The 17,186-nt window shown below is 46.8% G+C and overlaps 2 protein-coding genes across 5 annotated transcripts in view; one reads left to right on the top strand and one right to left on the bottom strand.

Moving 5' to 3' along the window:
- Positions 1-10,204, bottom strand: part of SMYD4 (SET and MYND domain containing 4) — a 37,181-nt gene extending 26,977 nt beyond the window's left edge. For 2 of the 4 annotated variants that reach the window (XM_077836967.1, XM_077836968.1), the window contains exons 1-9: positions 9,692-10,204; positions 9,442-9,586; positions 7,742-7,822; positions 5,507-6,677; positions 3,117-3,299; positions 2,223-2,392; positions 1,118-1,250; positions 501-617; positions 22-145 (exon numbers count right to left, since the gene is read on the bottom strand). In XM_077836967.1, the coding sequence (XP_077693093.1) occupies positions 22-145; positions 501-617; positions 1,118-1,250; positions 2,223-2,392; positions 3,117-3,299; positions 5,507-6,677; positions 7,742-7,822; positions 9,442-9,586; positions 9,692-9,825 (2,258 nt within the window). In that variant the 5' untranslated portion in view covers positions 9,826-10,204. Of the gene's footprint in view, positions 1-21; positions 146-500; positions 618-1,117; positions 1,251-2,222; positions 2,393-3,116; positions 3,300-5,506; positions 6,678-7,741; positions 7,823-9,183; positions 9,227-9,268; positions 9,422-9,441; positions 9,587-9,691 lie in introns of those variants that run through there. The other 2 variants (XM_077836969.1, XM_077836970.1) reach the window with 2 other exon arrangements.
- Positions 10,205-10,304: 100 nt separating this feature from the next.
- RPA1 (replication protein A1) overlaps positions 10,305-17,186 on the top strand; it is a 44,451-nt gene continuing 37,569 nt past the window's right edge. Inside the window, exons 1-5 of the mRNA XM_077836971.1 lie at positions 10,305-10,432; positions 12,969-13,016; positions 13,387-13,465; positions 14,104-14,212; positions 15,140-15,228. Coding sequence (XP_077693097.1) covers positions 10,400-10,432; positions 12,969-13,016; positions 13,387-13,465; positions 14,104-14,212; positions 15,140-15,228 — 358 coding nt within the window. The 5' untranslated portion in view covers positions 10,305-10,399. The remainder of the gene's footprint in view (positions 10,433-12,968; positions 13,017-13,386; positions 13,466-14,103; positions 14,213-15,139; positions 15,229-17,186) is intronic.

Here is a 17,186-nt window from a genome sequence, read left to right on the forward strand (position 1 = left end):
AGTGGGAATGGGGCTCTTTACCCATTAAAGAGGACTTGTGCCAGTTTGAAGAGTTCATGACCTGTTTCCACACTGGACGGTCCATGGCGAGTTTCCACAATTTGAATGCTGCGCTGCAGGTGCTTCGCTGCTTCCTGCCACTTTCCTGGCCAAAGAAAGAATGGATTATTATAGCTCCCTTTCTATAGCCACTGGAAGGAACTCAAAGGACTTTACGACTTTAGTGAACTAAGACTCACAGAGGGGTGTTATCCTTATTGTACAGAGTGGGAAACTGAGGCACACAAGGTCACACAGCCAGTCCCTGTTGGCTGGGAATAGAGACTGTGGCTAAAACTAGATTCCTAAGAAGATTCCGCTATGTCAGTTTAGTGGGCTGCAATAAGAGAAGGGAGGTGAGAAAGGGAACAGACTAATCAGGGAATCTCCTTCTACTGACATTAGAATTAATAGGCCAGCCATACAAAAATGACCCCAGAGGCGACAGGAAGACATCTTACCAAGTGTGGCATAACCCTGTGCCAGGTGATCCTCAATCTCGCCCACCAGCATGTGCTCTGCAGACAGGAAGTTCTCTGCATCCATCCGGCACCTCATCAGCAGCTCAACAGCCTGATCTGCAAATCCAGGGAACAAAAGCACTTTTCCACAAGACATGAACCCATTTCAGTTGCCAGCTAGCCATGGTCTATGAAGTGAGATTGGGTCCATCTATTCCCACCTCCCAGCCTTGAGCAGTTAGCCCTGGACTTTATATGTTGTTCTTGCAGAATTATCTAGGGTCACCATTTCTATTTCAGTCTGAAGCCTGTCTGACCTAATGCAGAGTCACCGGGGGCAGGGGGACCTTCTGGAACATAGGGTCTGGGCCCAAACCTTCAACATTTCCCTGAATTCCCTCATATTCCAGTGGAGCAAACATGAGATTTAGCCTCCCAGTCTGATCAGCAGCATAAGCAGCATACCACTTGTGCTCCCAGGGATTCCAGCTTCATATCAGCAATACCTAAATGCTTGGGCAAAACTGCCATCTGGTGGCTGGGACCAGGATCTTGCTATAAAGATTACTTGTGTAATGAATTGAACAACGTCCAAGACAGATGGCTGGCTCTCTTACTGGGCTGGTTGTCTTGGAGAAGTCCCAGTGCTGTTTTAACTTGCAGCTGAAGGTCCCATAACTGGCGTAGGAGGTAATCCCTGCCAACCAAGAGTGTACAAGCACCACTGGAACAGCGAAGCACAGCTTCCCCCTGTGGAAGTCACAGAATCATAGGGACCTCAAGAGGTCAAGTCCAGTCCCCTGCACTCAAGGCAGGACTAAATTATCTAGACCAAGCCACCTTTACAATAATTTTTGCACACAGAAAGCATAGAGTTGTGTATCTCTACACCCCATAGTGTATTACAGGGCTATTGCACTGTTTCCCAGCCATTCTTTAAACAAAGGGGCCTGTCTGTGTGCTGGTGTTATATCTTCAGATCTCTGGAAGAAAGCTGAAGGAGTAGCCCTGGCAATGGTGCCAGCCTGAGCCCACTTAGATAGGGCCAAAATAGGGCATGGGCCACCCAATTAATCTTCACAGAAAATACACACTCTCTCTTCCCTCTTTCTTGAGGGCTCATAGCTCTACAGTTGTTTTTTAACTTCTAAAACAGCAACATGGCTGTGCAGGGTATTTTACAAAAAGAGATGAAACAGTCTCTACCCTAAGAGCTTACAATCTGAAGACCAGACCAGACCAACAGGAAAAGAGACCACCAGGAGGCTGGTGGAGGATTAGGCCAAAGATCATATGATCTTGTGGTTGCAAGAGACAGTAATGCGCAGATCCTATTAGGACCCTAGGAGGACTGTTTTTAGTTTATAAACCTTCCTTGAGAAGTGGGTTTTGTGAAGGGATTACTGAGAGCAAGGGCACAAGGCAGACACATTAAGCGGTTTCCAAACATCTGGAAGATTAGGAGGGTGGGGAGAAAACAGTACTTGAGTGGGACCCATTGATTGTGGCAACCTTTCCCTCTGGACAGGCTGGAGAAGTACAAGTCTTCCAAGAGGGTTGCTAGAGAATAACGAGACCATCCCTCACTTCTGCCTAGTCCGAAGAGCAGGGGCCCTGGACTCAGATCCCCACCTTGCCCCTCACAGTACAATGCCAGAGTGCAGAGAACATTTAGTTTTACTAACATTTCAAAAGTTACACAGTTGTGATTATGAAAGTTACCTGCATTGAAGCATGGCAGCTGGAACAGCAGAATATATCCGTTGTGGCTACTATGCCTGTGACATCAGACCCCAACTCATCCAGGCAGGCCTGGCATTGACACTCAAAGAAATACTGACAAAGGAGCTGTTGCCGCCTCTCAGCAGCCCTCATTCTGCATCGGTGAGGCCCTACAAAGGGATGATAATGAGTCAAAGAGATGATACATTAAGAAAGCAGGGAAGTTGGATACCTAACTACAGACTAAAATCCACCCTGCCATGGATTGAGAGGGAATATATAATCTGTAAAAAAAAACGAGGAATACTTGTGGCACCTTAGAGACTAACAAATATACCCAAATACATTTGTTAGATTTCAGAGCGGTAGCTGTGTTAGTCTGTATCAGCAAAAAAAACCGAGGAGTACTTGTGGCACCTTAGAGACTAACAAATGTATTTGGGTAAATTTGTTAGTCTCTAAGGTGCCACAAGTACTCCTCGGTTTTTTTTGCTGATACAGACTAACACAGCTACCGCTCTGAAACCTATTTAATCTGCGGCTTCATTACATTTTGGACTTCCTACCCACATCGGAGGCCTTACTGTGAAATTAATGGGATTGAAGAAGGGGTTGGTGTGGCCCAGTGCCTCTATGTCAGGGCTATAAACTGTGGGTCCCACATCTTGAGATGCAACTAGAGAGTGACCGTAAGAGATAAACAGCAGGAATAGGAGGTCTCATGCTGAGGTCATTGATGCAGGGTTGTGCACACACATGCATGTGTGGATAGAACAGAGAAACTCCAAACACATGTTTGGAAATGTTACCCTTGTGGCCATGATACTGCAGGGACTGCAGAGGTGAAAGGTCACTTGTGTACCCTATGTATTCCTGAAAGGGACGGCAACTTACCATAGCAATGGAAAATCTCTTGCCCTCTTGGGATTGGCTGCGATGCCCTGACTGTGACAGCAGTCCCACTGAAAGTCACGCTAGTATTAGGGTCACAGGAATGGTTCAGGAGGCTGGTGACAGGGAAGAGGGCTGTGGCCAGGCGCACCTCCTCACTATCTGCAACAATGCTGTCTCCGGACTCTAAAGACCACACAACATAAAAAGGGCCAAATACATCATGAAATCAGACCTAGTGACCTACTTTGCTTATATTCCAGGCACTGAATCTAATCACAGCAAAACATCAGCAGCAAAAAAAAGTTTTTGGTGTTTTAATGTGATAATAAAAGAATAATTACTAAACAAATTTGAAAGCTGCCATGCTCACAGTCTGACCATGTGGAGATGGTTTTGGGTAATCAGCTCCCCATTTGAATCCACAGGGAAAGCAAAGAGTTTCTAGACTGCTGAAGGTAAGTTCTATTCTTCTAGACTGCTACTATAATACAAATACTAAGTTTAAATATTTGGTTTAGCTGCTGTTTAACTGAAATATTTTTAAAAACAGAACTTAAAATTGTAAATTTAGAAATCTTTGCATCCAAATCATTTCTCCCTGCATCCAAACGAAGAGCAGATTCCCTAAGGTCTACTCTATAATGTCATTATATTTGACATTATAAAAAGATAAAAAATAATCTAATTCTGCCAATAGATGTCTATTTTTAAGCATTTCCCCCCCATTTTTATCAATTTAAACGTTCATGTGTGCAAAATTATGGGTAATAAGCAATTTTTTCGATTTATATTAATTTAAATTTTCACAGCTATGAGAAATTATGGGGGAGTCAGAATCATTAAATGGCAGTAGACATTGAGATTCAAAAAGTTAAAGTTTTATAGCTGTTAAAACACAAACTGTCAACATCCCATGTGAAAATATACAAAGTAAATATCCTTAAATCAAACTCAAATCAAAATAGTTCTCAAGCAGCATTTTTCTTACTTTCCCTATTTGTAAATTTTGATAGAAGTATTTTGTTTGTTTCTATGTGTATGGTGAAACTGATGTTTACTTACATTTGCTGAAAAAAATCTAAACCTTCCAAGCCTAGTTATCTATCAAACTAGGGAAATGTGGTCTAGATGAAATCATCATAAGCTGGGTGCAAAATTGGCTGAAAGACTGTACTCAGAGTAGTTATCAGTGGTTCACGGTCAAACTGGGAGGGCGTATCCAGTGGGGTTCTGCAGGGGTCAGTCCTGGATTCAGTACTATACAATATTTTCATTAAGGACTTGGATAACAGAATGGAGAGTATGCTTATAAAATTTGCAGATGACAACAACCTGGGAGTGGTTGCAAGTACTTTAGAAGATAGGATTACAATTCAAAACAACCTTGAAAAATCGGAGAATTGGTCTGAATTCAACAAGATGAAATTTAATAAAGATAAGTGCAAAGTACTCCACTTAGGAAAGAAAAATCAAATGCACAACTACAAAATGGGAAATAACTGGCTAGTTGGTAGTACTGTTGAACAGAATCTGGGAGTTATAATGGATTACAAATTGAATGAGTCCACAATGTGATGCAGCTGTGAAAAAGGCTAGTATCTTTCTAGGGTGTATATACAGGAGCATTATGAATAAGATGCAGGCGGTAACTGTCCCACTTTATTGGCACTGGTTAGGCCTCAGCTAGAGTACTGTGTCCATTTCTGGGTACCACAGTTTAGGAAAGATGTGGATAAATTGGAGAGTGTGCAGAGGAGAGCAATAAAAATGACAAATCAGATTTTCTAAACCTTTTAGAAGGAAAGGTTAAAAACATGGTCATTCAGTTGAGAAAAGAAGACTGGCAGGGGTGGTGGGGTGTTGAAAACAGTCTTCACATATGTTAAGGGCTGTTATAAAGAGGATGGTGATCAATTGTTCTCCATGAAGGTAGGACAAGGAATAAAGGGCTTAATCTGCAGTCCTGGAGATTTAGGTTAGATATCAGGGAAAACTTTTCACTTATAATGATAGTAAAGCTCTGGTATGGACTTCCAAGGGAGGTAGTGATATCTCCATCATTGCAAGTTTTTAAAAACAGGTTGGACAAACATCTGGCAGGGATGATCTAAGTTTACTTGGTCCTGTCGCAGCACAGGGGGCTGGACTTGACGATTTCTTGAGGTTACTTCTAGCCCTACATTTGTATGATTCTATGCTGGGCATACCACTAGGAAAGAATAAGGAAGTTTCCATTGTAAAAGAGCTTATGAGGTTTTAGGGAGATAAGATACTTACACAAAGTTTACCCGAGTGCAGTGTGATCTCTAAGAGTGCTCATCCATTTACTATATCCCTCCCAAAGGACAATCCAACGAGGACAAGAGAGAAGAGTACAGTTTCTCACTGACCTGACTCCCGGATTGCAGTCACTGCTTGAGCATTACATTGCAGCTGCAACATATGCCTCAGCATTGCTTCTCCCAGAATCTTCAGCTCCGGAGACAATTCAGCAGACAACTTCACATGTGCTTTCAGTTTGGACTGGCTCTCACATGACTCCTGACTAAAAATGGTCAGATCTGTGTTGAGCAGTTTCTTGCATATGGCTATTATGCTCAGGCTGCAAAGGAACTTGTGTTCAGGGCTGTGCTTTTCAGCATGGGTCAAAAGGTTGAAGACAGCTTGGTAAGAACCCTGGTACTGTCCATCATCCTCACAACCAGGAATCAAAGGCTTTGCTTTCTCAGAGAGACCCTCCATGCCAGCTGTGGAATCTCGTGTCTCATCCAGACTCTTACCTCTGGCTTCAGTCTTGTAAAGTTCCTTGTCATCTCCATGAAACTGCTTCACTAAGCTGCTAACCTCTGCAAATCCAGCCACTAGAACAGTTCTTAAGGCAACATGGGAGAAGACCCCTAGTGTGAGCAGCAGTGCCCCTAATGGGCACTCTGTACTGTGATAGTGCTCCCATGCCAGCTGTGCACACTTCTTGCTGCAGTACTTGGCATAGCTACATCCCCCGCAGGGCACTGAAGCCAAGAGCTGCTTCAAGCAGCGATGACAGTGGAGGTCCCCATTAGTTACCCTAGTATCCCATGTTGTTTCAGCACTGTCCTGGAGCAACAGACCCTTCCCTGGGCTGAGCACACTTACAAAGGCCTCCTCTTTCACCAAGTTCTCCCCTGGCAGAATATCTTTGGTGGCAACCAGATGACGTCCTTTGCAGGAGTTAAAGTTCAAGCTCACAGATGAAGATGCACTTGAAATTTTACCATTTTCTTCCCAGAATTCCAAGTCCTTTTGAGTTTTGCTGAGTGCTTCCGGCACCGATAGTGGGCTACTCTCCTTCTCATGTGCTTTCACTTTAAGTTGGCTGATTTTTCTTAGCAAAATCTGGCGTGTGGTACTAGTCAGACTCTGATCCATAGCTATTTTACTCTCCACCTTGCTGATGACCCCTGCTGCCTCCTGTAATCTTCCCAGAAGAAGCAGACACTCAGTTTTCCGCAGCAAGATCTTAGGCTGCAATCTGTCTGGATAGCCCTGGGCTTGAGCCCTGTCAATGTCTTCCAGACAATCCTGGAAGCGAATACAAGAGACGTTTTAAATGACTTTGAAAAATGCCTGAAAGATTTTTACTCTTCTGCCTCATCTGAGATTGGGCACATTTCATTTATTTAGAACTGCATTAACTAAGTTTCTGGTCCATGACTGAACAGCGGTCACAGTAAAGTCTTATACAGTGCTGCCACTTTCAAAGTGAGACCATCCCACAGAGAGAAAGGGTGAAGAGACTCCGCAGGAATTCAGAAAAGCACCTGCAGTTTGAAGCAGTTTTAAAACCATATCGGACCACGGCCTCTTGTTCTGGTATTTAAACTTCGTTCTTTAGTCATCTTAATTTGGATTTAAATAAACACAAGAACACCTATCCTAGGTCTAGTGTACAGGGCTTGGATAATATAGCTTTAATTAGTTAGTAAGACCTCTACTGGCTTTCCCTCTCTTCTAGGTTTTAAAAGCTACTGGAATGCAGAGCAGCAGTGTATAAATGTAGGTAGGCACTGCATGTTGTATACAGTTAGTAAATATGGTGATATGGACTTCACTGTGCCAGTGTGGTTTCTTCACATTATGTTTGCTATATAAAGAGCAAAGGACACAACACCAAGTCCTAGGCACCCTTATCATCCACTAAAACTATACCATAAAAACCATTACAAAAACAGCAGCAAGAACACATTACAAACCAGATTAATATGACCCACTGCTCAGGTTCCAAAAGAGAAATCCTACTCTAGCCATCCCCAAATGCCATCTTAGGCTATTTTGAACCAAGAGCACACAATGTTGAGCAATGGTCTCCCACTGAGGTATGGCCTTTTCCAATTTAGTGGCACTTCATTTTAACACCTTCAACTAGCCCGACTGCTGCTGTCTTTTGGGAAACATATAGGGGGATTACGCAGTGCTGGCACCTTCAGAAACACACAGCATGCCACTTTTTTGAAGTTGTGGCACAGCATATAAAACACAATTGAATAGCTGCAAAAACTTCACTGCCATTACCGGATTCTCTATACCCAGTTTTCAAAATGAATAGCTGCTGGGTTGTCCTTGATTCTGTCAAATCTAGGACTTACCTCAAACTGACCCAAGTGAAAGAGGGCTGCAGAGCGATTGGCATAACACAATGACATTTCTGGGCTGTTGTGGGACACTGCCTGCAAAGACCAAAAAGAGTAGTTGGCACATTGAGAAAGAGTGACTGGTATATGTTCTATGGGCAGCTTGGGTTCTGGGACATGAAATGTGTGTGGTCAGGGCTGGGAAAGGGAGAGTAGTGGGGTAAAGAGTCAATTCAACCTGTTATGTGCCAACCACTGGATTAGTGTACTGGAGATTTTCATTCCCAATCTTGCTTATCTTGACCTTTTCCACCTTTATTCCACATCATAACGGGGTTAGGAGGGCTTGTGAGATTCTTGGATATATAAACAGGGGAATACAGAGGAGCAGGGAGGTAGTTTATCTCTGTAGATTACATTAGTGAATCCATTACTGGAATAGTATTCCTGATTTTGATGCCTACTCTTCAAAGAGAGATGTTGATAAATTGGAGAGGATTCAGAAAATGGAAAAATTATTACTCAAGTTCTGAAAATCCTGCCTTACAGCAAAAGACTTAAGAAGCTCAATCTATTTAGTTACTATATGGTTAAAAGATGATTCAATCACAGTCTATAAGTACTTGCACACGAACACTTCATTATGCCTTTTTCTGTTAGATTAAATTCAGACTTGAAACACATTGCAAAATTTTAACAGAGAGATCAACCAACCACTGGAACAATTTGCCTAAGGACATGGTGGATTTTCCATCACTTGAAATCTTTAAACCAAAACTGGATGTCTTTTTAAAGACACACTATAGCTTAATCATAAAGAATGTATTTGATGTAGGAATTACTGGATGAAGTTCTATTGCCTGTGTTCTGTAGGAGGTCAGATTAGATGATTAGAAAGGCCCTTTCTGGCTTTAAAAATCTATCAATCATAATAATTGCCCTTCTCTAGAGTCTTCCATCCAAGGATCACAATACACAGGTTTCAGAGTAGCAGCCGTATTAGTCTGTATTCGCAAAAAGAAAAGGAGTACTAGTGGCACCTGAGAGACTAACCAATTTATTTGAGCAGAAGCTTTTGTGAGCTACAGCTGAAGTTACATCCGATGAAGTGAGCTGTAGCTCACGAAAGCTTCTGCTCAAATAAATTGGTTAGTCTCTCAGGTGCCACTAGTACTCCTTTTCTTTTTGTGAATACGCTGTACAGAAGCCTATAAATTAAGCCTCAACACCCTTGTGAGTGTTATATGTTTTTATTTTGCATATATAGAAACTAGAGAACTCATAGATCCAATCCTGAATGGTGCAGAGCATTCTCAGCTCCTGTGAAAATCACTGGGAGTTGAAACTGCTAGTACCTTTCCAGACTGAGCAAAGAGCAACCAGTGGCTTGGCCAAGCGCAGAGCAGAGATGGGACTAACACGTGGTCAGGCTGCAGCCCTTACGAGAGAAGACTGACCGGCTACATGCAGGGTACGCGCAGAACGAAACTCCTCATGACTGTTCTACCCGGGGGCGCCGCAGAATGCCGTTTCCTTGCTCACCTTACGCAACCGCATTAGACATCTGTCACAACAGCCACAAACGCCTCAGCATGCCGGGGGAGTCCCAGTGAAGTTATCCCCACATCAAACCCGCCTACCGGGAGATGAACTGAGGCTGAAGTGCCCTCAAAGCACCCGTGTTTCCATCGGCGTGAAGGACTGGGAACCTCTACCTTGGAATAGAGGACTCGTGCAGCCGCGTATTCCCTTTCCTGAAACCTCTTGTTCCCCTCCTGCTTGTAGAAAAGAGCAGCTCTCGGATCCTTTCCCACCCCGTTACCGAGCGCCAGTCTGCGCAAAAATTCTTCGTCCGCGGCTCTGCGGGGAGACGGAAAGCTCGGCGTCACGGGCCGGCGGCCACACGGGCCGGGCAGCGCCGCGGGCCGGGCAGCGCCGCGGGCCGGGTGGCGGGCGGCTACTCACTGGAAGAGAGGCAGGCAGAGGAGGAAGGTGTCCCGAGGCGGCACGGCCAGAGACAGCTGCTCCCGCAGGCCGGGCTCCAGCGAGGCCCACCTCCGACGGGCGTACGCCTTCCACTTCTCCGCGGGCAGATCCATGGCGGGAAGACCCCGGCTGGACAGAGCCGCCCTGCGAGCTGGCAGCAGCGGGGTCAGGAGCAGCGGGGCTGGGGCTGGGGCCGCGGCCGCCCCGCGCCCGCCTCCGTGCGTCCCCGCCGCGGCGGGGTGGGGTGGGCGAGGGAGCGAGTCCCGGCCCCACCGGGCCCCGGCGCCCGACGCTCACAGCAGCCCGGGAGACAGGGCCGGGCAGCGCACGGACCCCTCCCGCGCCTGGAGACACGGGCCGCTGAGCTCCCCCCGACCCGCACCCAGCCCCGAGACGGCTACACGGCCCTGCCTGCTCAGCCCCGCCCGGCGGGGCTCTCTCCGTCACGCTCCTCAGCCGCGGGACTCGCAGTCAGTCAGGAGGAGCCCATGGCGGCGCACACAGACGACAGGCCGGAGAATCATTTCCGCCGTACAGAGCACGCCAGCCAATAGCGGGTGTCGCACCGGTGACGTCTACACGTGCGGAGCGTACGTGCTGAGGGGGTGGCGTCGCGCGACGGCTGAGCGGCAAGAGAGAGGGTTTGGCGGGAGTGCGAAGAGGTCGCGGTCGGGGAGGCTACGCACCATGAGCGCGCGGCTGAGCGAGGGGGCCATCGCGGTGAGGAGCTTCGGGGGAGCGGGCGCCCGGCCTGCCCTGAGCCCGCCCGGCCGCGCTGCGGTTCCACCTCCTCCCGTGGGAAGGAGTGGGGGCTGGGCCCCGCGGGAGCGGGGGGCCAGATGGGCGTGGTCAGTGCTCGGGGGGCAGGGGCCCCTGTGTGCTGTGGCCCCCCAGAGGCTAGGCAGGGTAGCGCACGGCGCCGAGGGGAGTAACTGCTCTCGGCTGGGGCAGGGCCCCCGAGCGCTCTCGGAAGCGGCCGGACGGGCCCCTTCACCCCCCTCATGGCGCCGGGGGGTGCCCGCGCCCTCCGTCCCTGCCCCCAAAGTCACTGCCTCAATTCCACTCCCCCCGCCCCACCCCCTCCCTCCCGGCGCTCGCCACCGCTTCGCGCTCAGGGGAGCCGGGGCGGGGCGCTCGGGGAGCCGGGGCGGGGGGCGGGGCGCTCAGGGGAGCCGGGGCGGGGCGCTCGGGGAGGGGGGGCGGGGGGCGCTCAGGGGAGCCGGGGCGGGGCGCTCGGGGAGCCGGGGCGGGGCGGGGGGCGGGGCGCTCGGGGAGCCGGGGCGGGGCGGGGGGCGGGGCGCTCGGGGGAGCCGGGGCGGGGCGCTCAGGGGATCCGGGGCGGGGCGGGGGGCGCTCAGGGGAGCCGGGGCGGGGGGCGCACAGAGGAGCCGGGGCGGGGGGCGGGGCACTCACCAGTTTTTCCCCGTGGGGGCTCCAGCCTTGGAGCACCCACGGAGTCGGCGCCTGTGCTGGACCTGCTTTCGTTACGGTTCTCAAGCTGATATACTGGTGACCTTTACAGCAAGCCTCGGAGTGCGACCTCCCCTTGTAAATTAAAAACAATTCTTTTATATGAAACACTACTATAAATGCTGGAGGCGAAGTGGGGTTTGGGGTGGAGATTGACAGCTCATGACCCCCACATAGTAAACTCCTCGGGGGGGTCATGACCCCCAGTTTGCGAGCCCCTTCACTACGCCCCTGGATTGTTACATTCTTTCACTCCATGGCCACTTCCTCAGTGATCCTTGGCACACATACCTCCCTTTCCAGCCCTGAAGTTATAGCTGGATAGTATCTGCCTGGCTGTGGATTTCTATCTTCTTTAAAGTGGTGGAGCAGCTGGTTAGTTATAACCCCGCCTTTCTGTATCTGAGCTTTTTATTCTTGCTGCCTGTCTGTAATTTCACTCCTGTTATTTTTGAGGTTTATAAAGTTAGAAGGGAGTGCTTGTCATCTGTTCAGCGCACCTCTGACAGTTGGTTAAATGAGCAAAAGAGAGTGAGCAACAACCCTACAAAGTATAACAAAAAATAAATTACCCATAGCACGCTCTGCCCCAACTCTTGGGTACTGTTTGCGGTCTGGTTCTGTGCCTGCGTGTTTACTACTACTCCAGTTCTGGTATTTTGCCAATTTGATCACACTTGAATTCAACACCGGAGAAATACGCAACAAAGAGCAGGGGTGGGCAGATTACGGCCCAGGGGCCACATCTGGCCCTTCAGACATTTTAATCTGGCCCTCAATCTCCTGGGGAGCGGGGTCTGGGGCTTGCCCCCCTCCGCATGTGCCGTGGCTCTGTAGGCTCCCAGAAGCAGTGGCATGTACCCCCCTCTGGCCCCTACATGTAGGGGCAGCCAGAGGGTTCTGCACACTGCCTCCTCCCCAACTGCCGCCCCCGCAACTCCCATTGGCCGGGAACCATGGCCAATGGGAGCTGTAGGGGCAGCACCTCTGGATGGGGCAGCGCACAGAGCCACCTGGCTGTGCCTCTGCATAGGAGATGGAGAGGGGACATGCTGCTGTTTCTGGGAGCTGCTTGAGGTAAATGTGCCTGGAGCCTACACTCCTGATCCCTTCCCATGCCCCAACCTCCTGTCCCAGCCCTGATCCCCCTCCCACCCTCCAAACCCCTTGGTCCCAGCCCAGAGCACCCTCCTGCACCCCCAACCCATCAGCCGGAGCCCTCACCCCCTCCTGCACCCCAACCCCCAATTTCATGAGCATTCATGACTCGCCATACAAATTCCATATCCAGATGTGGCCCTCGGGCCAAAAAGTTTGCCCACCCCTGACAAACAGAGAAACATGTGGAAAGGGAAGAGATGGACTTTAAAAAAAATAGTTGAACTCTTTGGGAACTCTAGGTTCATTGGCTAAGTTACAATTTGTAGGAAGTATAACTACTTGCAGCAGCTCCATCGGCTGCCTGAAAATGCTCAACAGGCAACTGTGTGAGAATTGATGAACTAGTAAATCAGCCTGTCACTTCCCATAAAGAGCAGGGATTTCTGAGGTGAAATGCTTCTCTCAACAAATGGTCTGTCCTTTTTCTTGTATCAGGATGCGCTTATACAATGAATAGAACTTTTGAGGATGTTCACGCTGTTGGCACACTAACCAAGTTTGATTCCCTGTTTTGGGAGCAGTTTATTATAATTAGTCCAGTTATTTGTTGGCTAATCTCCTCAGTCACAAAGCTCTAAAAATGTTTTCCAATCAAAAGGATTAAATCCTCTGTCTTCCTTTATAGGCCATAATGCAGGGAGAGAATAATTTAAAGCCTGTCCTCCAAGTCATTGTGAGTATTCCCTCAAGTGTTATTTTATTCCTATTATCCGTAGCTTAGTGTACTTATAATTGTACATGCTGATCTATGAGTCCATAAAGATAAGGTGCCTGACAACTCCCCTCCCATGAGTTTACAATCCAATTCAGACATGAAGAGGTGGAAGCCTTGTAGGTGAGCAAAGGAGCACTGAAAGGCTCGTTGGCATGAATCTGAGCAAGCATGTTTTAGTCCGTCTGAGATTGGCTTTAATTGATTGTTATCTGTCTATCTTAGTTTTCTGCTTTATGAGTAAGCTCTCCCCATAGGTGTGATCTCATACTTTGTCTCTGTGTGCCTATAAAATCAGATAAGGGCTAAGAATTCAAGTGTTTTCTTCTAGAACATCCGTGCCATAGCCACAGGAAATGGGCCACCTCGTTACCGTGTGCTGATGAGCGATGGGGTGAACACACTTTCCTGTAAGTAATGCATAGTGATGAGAATTTACAAGTGCATGGCTAATAACTGCACCCAATTGTCAGAATTAATGACAGAGTGGTTTTTGCTGCTGAACTAAGTTCCAAAGGAGTGTGTGAAGGCTATAGAATTTATTTATTTAAATTTATTTAGATTCTGGGATCTATAATTGTATTTTAATCTTACAAACAAAATCCAGCTTTTCTGAGTTGTTGCAGAGTGTCCAAGAATTCATGTTAATTATGGAGAACAGCTCAGTCATACAGAACGGTGATTAACGGACTATCATAATAGTGGTGAGGTCCAAGAACCATTTAGCAGCTCATCTTAATCTATCTTTTTCTAATTTGCTGCATAAATTTTACTTCAGTGGGTTGGGCTACAAGGCAAAATATCATTGCAAGGGTGTTGTATTCTGTTCTCAAACTTTAGGGAGTTAATAAATGATTTATGTTCCAGAGATATATTCACACTTTCTCACTTGTGATTGCACTGGTTTGTGTGAGATGATTAATGGGGCAGGCCTTAAATCTATGCAGGACCAGTGGCCAGAATGGATTGACTGCAGTTAGCTATGACGGCCATCTTTTCAGGGCTGCATATGCTGGTTGTTTTAGGGTTTTTCTTCTGTTTTTTGCAGCTTTCATGTTGGCTACACAGCTGAACTCTCTAATTGAAGAGGAGCGCTTGTCTGCCCACTGTATCTGCCAGGTTAACAGATACATTGTTAACAGCCTGAAAGATGGAAGGTATACATGTATATTTAGATATGGGCACACAAATGCATCTGACTAGTGGATGCTGCTGCATCTCACATACAGGATGAGAGGTCAACTGCTGTTGTTCTGAGATTATTAATAGGTGTATCCATGGGGGTGTATGGTGCATGAGGGAGGAGGCATGTGTTTCTCCTGACACATCATGTAATCGTGATGGCTGTTCGAGGGTTGCAGAGATAAAAGTTGCTGTACCTGGCTGCAATGTGGTTAGTTGCAAATATTAATATCTGTGTAGTAATTAAATGGATATAACTGGATAAAATGCATCCAACTCTGTAATCATTAGATTTCAGTAACTGAAAATTACTTGCTGTGGGTGAGGGTGTGAATGAGGACATGCCCTGGTAGTGGTTGGTTTTGTATTCAGATGGTAAAGTACTTGAACTTTCTATTGCAAATTAAGGTACGGTAACAAACCTTCAAGATTGTGTACATGCATGAATGTGTAACTGTGTGAACTTTTGCTGTCACTGTCTTTCTCCCCAGTCCACCTTTTCTATTTGACACTCACTTGTATTTAGTTTTATGCCATTTGGGGCAGAGTTGTAAGGGATCTAGCACATTTTATGTGCTCCGACAATAATGTTGACTGTATCACTACATCTCAACATCATGTGCATCATTCTGATGGCTGTCTACTCTTCCTGATTAAGTGCTGTATTGTTTCAATCTACACCACTTCTACCTGCATTTACTAAATGGTTAAATCTCTAGTTGATAATGGAGTGTTTCTTCTTGACAGTGCCTCAGCAGGAAATCTGTCTTCTGTAGTGATTGCAGTGCCTGTGTGTATGCAAAAGACTCATTTATAGCCTAGGGCTGTATATGGGCTTCTCTCTCGAGAAGTGTCCAGGAAGATGTCAAGAGTCTTTACTGTTGCTTGCTTTGTGTTTGTAGGAGAGTGATTATATTGATGGATTTAGATGTTCTGAAAACAGCTGATGTGGTTGGTGCAAATATTGGCAATCCAGTACCGTACAATGAAGGTAAGGAACCTCCTACAGACAATAGAATTGTATAAGAGACTCACTATCATGCTGGTTTTCAGCTGGTTACTCTGTTTTTAGTGAAAAAAATAAGGACACCCATTTAATTGTCTTGTGCCTGGAGTCTTGATTTCCAGTTGTCCACTGTCACCTGTAGCTGCGTAGCTTACAGTTTTGTACAGTGCCTATCACCACAATAGCTAAGCCCAGGCCAAATGGGTTAGTTCCTGCTTCTATGTGTTATGGGGAAGTATCAGACCGGCTGATTGTCACACCTTAGTGACTTTCTATATAGCTCTCAAGTATAATATTGCCTAAATGTTTCCATTCTGATTCTTTTTTTATCTGCTTGTAACTGTCAGCTTTCAGGCAGACATTTTCCAAGCCAGTCTCTTTGAGGTTGTGTTTGGAAAATCGATCAAAAAGTTCAGCTTTCTTAATGAAAGTTGGGTGGTGGGTGGGAAATATATTTGATATGTAGGGCTTTAAACTAGATTAAAAGGTGCCGGAGACAAAAGCCCAAAGGTAAGTGTAAAAAGAAATGACCTTAACAGAGGGCTAGCTGTTTTGGGGGGAGACATGGAAACTTATGATAGGGTCATAGAAACAACAAGAGGGAAATTAGTGAGGAAATCTGCTTGACAACTAATTGACTATACACAAATGTAAGGGCTATGGGGAATAAACATAAATAACTGGAAGTCTTAGTCCCTGAGCTAAATTATGACTTAATTGGTGTTGTGAGAAGTGTCATGACTGGAATATTGGTATTAAGGGTATAGCTTGTTCAGTAAGGGCGGGCAGGGTAAAAAAGGGAAAAGGTGTTGCATTAAACTTCAAGAATATATACACTTGTTCTGAGGCAATGAGAGGCCAGACCAGTTGAAAATATCTGAGTAAAGATAAAGGAGTGAAAAAAAAATAAGGGTGACGACATGGTAGGGGTCTACAGTAGATCACCAAATCAGGAAGAGAAGGCGGATGAGGCATTTCTAGAACAAATAACAGAAATATCCAAAACACAAGACATGGTACTGATCATGAGCTTCTACTATCCTGACATCTTTTGGAAAAGTAATACAGCAAAACATAACATTTTTAATAAGTTCTTGGAATGTATTGAGGACAGTTTTTGTTTCAGAAAGTGGAGGAAGTAACCAGGGAACAGACTTGATTCTGACCAACAGGGAGGAATTGGTGGTGAGTCTGAAGGTGGAACGCAGTGTGGGTGAAAGTGGTCATGAAATGATTATTTCATGAGTAGAAGGAAAGGAAGGCATGAGATCAGCAGAATGAGGACAATGGACTTTGTAACAGGGTCGGTACCCGCCTCTCATGAGTGCCCCTTCTGGTCGGATGTGATCCTGTTGTTTCTTGGTTTGTGGTAATGGGGTAGCATCCACTTCTCACAAGCGCCCCCTTCTGGTCGATGGTTTCTTCAGTAGGTCTTCAGCAACTCATCCCTCCAGCTGAGTCTCTCACGCTGTCTGTAGGTGGAACAGAACAAACAAACCCCTTCTGGGGTATACTGTCTTTACCTTCTGCCAAGGCTTCCTCCCTGGAGACACTTCCCTCTATAACAGTCCAGCTGGGCCCATCGTGGTATACCCTCATTTGGTCTGGCTAGGTTCTTTGTCTTTGCTCGGCAGCCTGTCAGGAACTCCTTTTTAGCTTCATCAGTCTTCGGCAGCCTCCCCTGGGCTCAGTCTTGCCCACACTGAGCTGTATGTTGCCTGCTGCTCTTCCAGCTAGCCAGGAACCTAGGCTTCCCTCTTCCAGCACCAGGAAGCAACTGACTGCTCTGCTCGTTCTGCTGCTTCTTTTTAAGTGGCCTTCCTGGTCCCTCTGTTTGGCTGCTTCCCCTGCAGCCTCTCTGGGCTACCTAGAGGACTTCTCCTCTGCTCTTCTCTGGGGAGGGGTGAGATGGGACATCTGGATCTAATCTACCCCATCACAGA

Source organism: Eretmochelys imbricata, chromosome 17 (genome assembly GCF_965152235.1).
Source record: "Eretmochelys imbricata isolate rEreImb1 chromosome 17, rEreImb1.hap1, whole genome shotgun sequence".
Lineage (NCBI taxonomy): Eukaryota > Metazoa > Chordata > Testudines > Cheloniidae > Eretmochelys > Eretmochelys imbricata.